The 7,083-nt window shown below is 38.6% G+C and overlaps 1 protein-coding gene across 1 annotated transcript in view; it reads right to left on the reverse strand.

Moving 5' to 3' along the window:
• tpt1 (tumor protein, translationally-controlled 1) overlaps positions 1–4,020 on the reverse strand; it is a 5,889-nt gene extending 1,869 nt beyond the window's left edge. The window contains exons 1-2 of the mRNA XM_020614467.1: positions 3,896–4,020; positions 3,159–3,232 (exon numbers count right to left, since the gene is read on the reverse strand). Of these exons, the coding sequence (XP_020470123.1) occupies positions 3,159–3,232; positions 3,896–3,923 (102 nt within the window). The 5' untranslated portion in view covers positions 3,924–4,020. The remainder of the gene's footprint in view (positions 1–3,158; positions 3,233–3,895) is intronic.
• Positions 4,021–7,083: the final 3,063 nt, after the last annotated feature.

Consider the following 7,083-nt stretch of genomic DNA (forward strand, 5'->3'; position numbering starts at 1 on the left):
AGTGTTAACATTTATACACCACACCCACAATGTTCCATCTAATTAATCATTGAGCCTGTTCTTGCATATATCTTGATTGACACACACCTTTATATTTACGTTTGAACTCGTCAATTCTATTACTATTTTTTATGTCTACACTTAAATTATTCCATAGTTTTACCCCACTTATGGAAATACAAAATCTTTTTTTGGTTGTACGTATAGCATGAATTTTTAAATTTAACTGACCCCTTAAATTGTATCCCCCTTCCCTTTCATTAAATAGTTTTTGAATTCCACCAGGTAATAAATTGTTCCTGGCTTTATACATAAACACTGCAGTCTTATATCCCACTAAATCAAAACATTTTAACAATTTAGACTGTATGAAAGCTCCATTGGTGTGATCCCTATACCCCATCTTATGCACAATTCTTATCGCTCTTTTTTGTAATATATACAATGGTTGAAGTGAGCTTTTGTATGTATTTCCCCAGTTTTCAACGCCATACTCTAAGTATGGTAAAATCAATGAAGAATACAAAATACGTAGTGCTTTCCCGTCCAAAATACATCTAACCCTTGCCACGGTTCGACCTAAAACCATATTGGCAATCAGAGAGGATTTTATGTCTATCAATAAATGTGTCTAATCTGTTATTAAAGAGTTTTTCCAAGATTTTTGAAAATTGTGACAACAGAGAAACCGGTCTATAATTTGTGAAGTTGTGCTTATCCCCAGATTTATACAATGGAATAACCTTTGCTATTTTCATATGATTGGGGAACTGTCCAAGTCGAAACGACATGTTAAAAATATGGGTTAATGGTTTGCATATCCCCTCAATTGCCCATTTAACCATTGTCATACTGATACATCACTATCACTGGATGATTTATTACCACATTTGTTCACTACCTCTATAATTTCCTTTTCAACTATTGGCTTCAGAAACATAGAACACCTATTCCAGAAACATAGAACACATATTTGAATCAAGTATTGAGGTTTCCTGAAATGCAAAACACAGTCCACTTTTGGTCGCAAAGCATTGTTACAAAGTGGTGCTTTTTTATCTATGCTCTAATAATGCGTCTACCAAGTAGGTGTAGTGTGAGCATGTCAGAGCAGAACCTCCGCTGCCCTCTCTGTGTTCAGACATGACTCTGTGGCCCAATGCCAAGGTCTCAAGCCCTGAACCCTCGAGTGTCTGTGTGGGTAGGGAACACACGTCCAACATCACTGCAATTGCACCATGTAAAAGCTATGCCATTCACAATGCCATAGGCACAATCTGATCACATGACTCATAAATCTCAGGCGAATTAAAGAGCTGTGGTATTAAAACACTGCATCATAACCATCAAACAGCTGGTTTTCTTCATGGATAGTCTTGTAGTATTTTAACATATGATGTAGTTTGTTGAATTACTTTAGTGAATTATGTTTTGGATGTGATCCACTGACACTAGTTCACAAACATCAATAGAGACAGCCTGGGATAGATTGTAGAACAGGGTGAAATGGTGAAATATCCTTTTCATTGTGTCATATCATTAGGCTAATCATGAAGAAAGAAAACCTCCAGAGTCTGGCACAGAAGCACCCACCTGTCCTAGGTCAGAAACTATTGATTATTCTTATTATCTATTAGTCTACAAAATGTTAAAATGGCAATTATCCAAAAATATTTAGCAGGTCTGTCAAAGTTAATGTGATAACGCGTTAAGTTCCTATTAACGACACCAATTTTTTGACAAGATTAACACACGCACTTTCTGTGATTACAACCCACAGCCCTCCCCGTAGTTTGGGAAATCGGGAAGCAATGAAGCAGCAAAGTAGATGGTAAGTAGAAACAAACCTCCGTGATCAGAAACAGATCAAGAAAAAGGTGTTTTGAATGGCAAAGCCCCGTCAGATGGTTCTTTCAACAAGACCAAAGTTATTTCCATTTACTGTCCATGTGAACGGTGTTATCAATGGAGTACATCGAGTCTCAAATACAATAACTGGACAACAACTTACCGTAATTTCAGGACTATAAGCCGCACCCACTAACTGTAAGACGAAAAAACGTGTTGTACATAGCCACTGGTGTCCACATTGTAACATGATATTTCGACAGCCAGATCGATCGCCTGTAACTTGAAACAGCATCATATACATTTCGTCGTGTGTTGCCCATGATGAGGGTGTGTGCATGAAGTGACAAAAGTAGCGGCTTATAGTCCGGAAAGTACGGTATATTAAGAGGAGAAAGTTAAAGCGGATGAGGCGTTGGGACAGACAAACGCTCATCGGAGACGACTGGCACCTCTCTGTATTAACAGTTACCTCGGGCTCCCTTTAAGGTACATTTAGAACCAGTGGTGGAAGAAGTACTCAGATCCTTTACTCAAGTTTAATAGCAAAACAACAGTGTAAAAATATTAATTAGTCCTGCAATCAAAATGTTACATACAAAAGTATTAGCATCAAACCCAAGTACTAAAAGTAAAAGTACTCATTATGCAGGATGCCACATTACATATTCCTGTATATCATGTTACTGTGTTATAATTACTGATGAATTATTGTCTACATCACATTTAATGTTGCAGCTGGTAAAGGGAGAGCTAGCTTTAGCTAGCTTATATGAATTTAATATGAATTACTGCTGGGCAGCTTGTGAATTTCCCACCATAAACCAATTAGATCTTATAATTACATTGTATATTTGTATTAATCCAGTAATGAAAAGTAACTAATAGCTTATAAAATAAATATAGTGGAGTATAAAGCCCAATATATGTATCTAAAATGTATGAAGTAACAGAAAATGAAAATATTCAAAAACACAGATACTTCATAATTATAAAGTAGATGATTAATTGTACTTAGTTACATTCTACTACTGTTTAGAACAGAAAAAGTTAGATTAATTCTAAGTTAATTATGGACAATCAGGCAATTAAATAGTTTCATCGATTGACAGCACTAACATTTAGTTACAAGACAAAGAAATGCAGGAAATCTCATGTCAGAAGCTGCCATCTGAGAATATTTGCAATTTCCATTATTTTGTATTTACAGAAATGACAAAGAAGTATCTTAATAGCCAATTATTTTTCTGCTAATGACCAATTTAATGACTATTTGTTTCAGCTCTAGCTACTGTGTACCACTGACTTACCTTTCCTTCAACTTCATACAAGAACCCGCATTGAGATACTGTAATTTTGAAGGCGTCTGAGAACATCTCATCACCTGTGGAAGAAAACATTATTATTATTATTATTATACGTGTGAACACAAAGCACATCTCCCGGTTAATCGGTGGTTCCGCCATAAGCTACACGATATATATGGACTGGGCTAGAGAAATGAATCTGTAACTCGTGTTAGTGAGTGAATATGAAAGAAGCGGCGAGGCCAGTGCTAACTATAGAATCAATCTGCCTGTCCGACATCACCCATAAACAAAGCTGCTAACTTAGCAGCTGACGTACATGATACCCACAGGCCACACACGTCACTGTATGATGACTGTCGTTACGGCAATATTATAAACCACCATGCCGTATCATATCGCACTGTTGGGGCTTCCAGTAATGACACGAGCACGTTAGACGACACACAGTAATCACACCCACTCAATTTTAGCCAATTCACTGGTAATTAACGTTAGCTAAACCCGAACCAAAGCTATCCCGGCCTCTGCGTCCCCGGTTAGCAACAGGGTGGCTAACGCTCGACATACCCACTGGGTATCATAAGAGTTGTTTTGGCTAGCATGTGGCTAGCTAACACGAGTTAGCTTGCTAGCATTGCCAACTCTCTCCAAACACATAATAAGACAGTAAAAATTACCGCCGCGAATGTAACACTACTTACACAACATAAAAGATTACACAATACCCGATTACTTACCGCTCAGGATGTCTCTATAGATAATCATTTTGGTGTTTAGGTGTTAAGTCGTCCAGAGACAGAGAACAGGCCTACAGCCCTAAGAGCATGTGAGAGGTAAAAGACCGATCCGCCCGCGAGGCACTGCGTTGACATCCCTCTGACGTCACAGTGGGTCGGGTCCACAGAAGGAAACCGTGAGAGTGAGAGTGAGAGGGAGAGGGAGGGAGATAAAGCTCTACTGTGAGTGTGAGTGCACCCATGGAACATTTGACCATAATCTAACAAATTAAAATGCTGAAGGTGAATATGATATTTTTTTAAAAAGGAAAGATTAGTCTTAGTGGATGTGTTTCTAGTTTGTTAGCTCTCATATCGTTGGTTTTGAATGTCCACAAATTCTTTAAGGCAATGGTAACAAATATGGATGTAAATAGTGTCATGTAATTTCATTTAAAAAAATTTTTACAATTTGTTTAAAAAAATGAAAGTACATAAAATGGGTTTTCAAAAGTATTGAAAGTTGCCTAAGTAGGGAAGAGCCATGATGGAGACAGGCTGAGGCAGCCTGAGGGGAAATTTTTAATGTTATGGAAGCACAATGCATATGGAAATACAAGTATACATTGTGCTGGTAAAACAAATCTTAAACAGACCACAAAGCAGCAGGAACCTAATGTTAAAGATGATATTTAATAATTATTTCTATTTAAAGCAAATTTACCGGGAGAAGTTAACATTAAAGGAATGATTAGTTTTATGATGCATGTTTGTTTCTAACAAAGAAATAGATTTTGGAAGGAGTTAGGGGACTTTGTTTACAGGTCTTTACTGTTAAAATGGTGGAATGCCAACCAGCAGCAGCCTAATTTTAAAAATGTTTAAGGTGGGTGGCCTCCTGCCTTGACCGGTTGGGCTGAGTGGATAGGTTTCATAGTCATCGCCATCATGGAAAATAAGGCAAATATACCCAAAGTGAGTGTCCCAGAGCTTATTTAGTCATCTGAGTTGTCTGTCTCTGCCAGGCTTGCTCCCGCCCAAAAACAACTTCTGGGTCCCAGCGTCCCACATCAGTTTCTCTGGTGGGACAGGAAACAACTTGGTACACTGCAACTTTTCAACCAGAATGTACTTTTCTCTAATGTATCAAAAATTAGAGTCCAGCCGCCTGCCCGTTTTCCCTCACAATGGCTTCATTCTGACCGGTGGTTTCAAATACTTGACTAGGGTGTTATGTAACACAGTGCAGTCTATTTAGAAAGGGGAAGAGGCAGGAAAAAACAATCTAGTCATCAGAACCATTGTCCTGAAACTATACCTGTTCAGTGAGAACAAGAAATGTAGGTTTGTTAGTTTAAAAATGTACAGCATACCATGCCAGCTGATTCACAGAACCAGATGGATCCTTGTCTGGTTTTGGAAACTGCACAACCATGCCACACAACTCCAGCTCAGTGGGAGTCCATCATCTATCCTGTATTTGCCTCAACTCTGCCTTTTTTCTCTAGGTACCTGCACTTTTTCTTTGAGTACATCGGTCACTTTTCCAAAAACTATATTTATTTAAAGAGATCCAGCAACTGTCCAAGCTACCAATAACTTGAAAGCTTGGATTCATTCACACACTGAGAAAAAGGGGAAGGAGAAAAGCCTTACCATCTTATGATACGAGTCGACTCATTTGACCTCATTCTCTGTAGTGTGGAGAAGCCCTGGCTTCCTTAACCCTCCCTGTTTGTGTTTAGAACTGAACTGGTTGTCACTGCGCTGATTTAACAAGATAACACACAACATGTAATGTTTTCAAAAAACAGTAACTATCACTCTTGATACAACTGTCTCCCATGTTTGTTCTCGACTCATTTTCTCTCACTTCCAATTTAAGTGTCAGTTTAGAAAATATGCTGTGTACATTGTGTAGGAATATATGGAGGTAAAAAAAGAGGATAGACAAATTTATGTGGCCAAGCTAAGAGCTCACAATAAATAACACTGTAAAGGGACAATTTTCCCTGCAGAGCTCAGTTCCTTCCTGTGTTACTTCAATACAAAGCCTGTTAACCTTAAGACATTCAGCCCACAGTAAAATCTTGCTATAAGAAAGTTAAGAGTAAAACTCAGTTCAATGTGGTAACTTGTATGCTGACAACCAGGCTTTCATAGTATCACTACTGTTGTTCTCATCACGAACAATAAGGCACATACACCCAAACCAGGTGTCCACAAGCTTTTTTTGAGCCATCTAAGTCATCTGTCTCTGCCAGGCTCCTTCCCAAGAACCCAAACGCACCTGTGGCTGGTCTACTGAGCAAACCAGGTCTGACGACAACCCAGTGTAAATATGAAACTGCCTAAAGTATCCCTGTGTCAATGACATAGCGCTCCCCCTTGAAACTTGGCAGAGTGAGATGACCCAGAGGCCTGACACTAGCATACAACAAACTATTTTTATTCAAAATCTGGGTGGTGATAAACTTGATAAGAGCACTTAAAAATACAAAGTGCAGTTTGTTTGAAAAATGTCCAATTTATCTAATCCAACATTTAACTTGACAAAAGATCAGAGATGTGCCTCAGATGGCAAAACAGAATTTAACTGTATTCTAACAAATTATCTACAGGCTGAATGAACACCTGAGAAAGCCAGTATCCCAAATAGCAGTGCAGCGTTGGTAATTCAAATTTCTTTTAGCGATCACATTCGCGAGCCCCACACATGGCCGAATACTTAGCATAAAAATCGCACCTGTCCTGCAGCATCTGGTCATGGTCAGAGGATCATCAGTGGATGTACGGGCAGCAAAACGGTGTTAATATGTGCCTCCAGTGAGATCAGTACTCCTCCGTTCTAACCCTCAACTGTGCAACACACTCACAAATGGTTATGATTTTAATGTGATTTAAAAATAAAATGTTTATACAGTTTAATATACTATAACATCTACTTCAAAATATGAGAACCCATCATTTACCCAAAACAATTATGCTTAATATTTTGCATGCATCTACACTAGATCAAGGGTTGAATTTTCATGCTCGGTGTGATTCAGATGTCCTCTCTGCTGAGTTTCTGATTCATAATCTAAAGCTGTGGGCTGCTGGGAGGCGAGGGTGTCCAGGTTGTCTGACCACAAACATGCTGCTGTTCATTATGGGGGGGGGGGGATTTGGGTTTTTTTTTAAAAATTTTAACCCGGCGGGGGGCAAAA

This window comes from Monopterus albus, unplaced genomic scaffold (genome assembly GCF_001952655.1).
Source record: "Monopterus albus unplaced genomic scaffold, M_albus_1.0 scaffold146.1, whole genome shotgun sequence".
NCBI classification, from domain to species: Eukaryota; Metazoa; Chordata; class Actinopteri; order Synbranchiformes; family Synbranchidae; genus Monopterus; species Monopterus albus.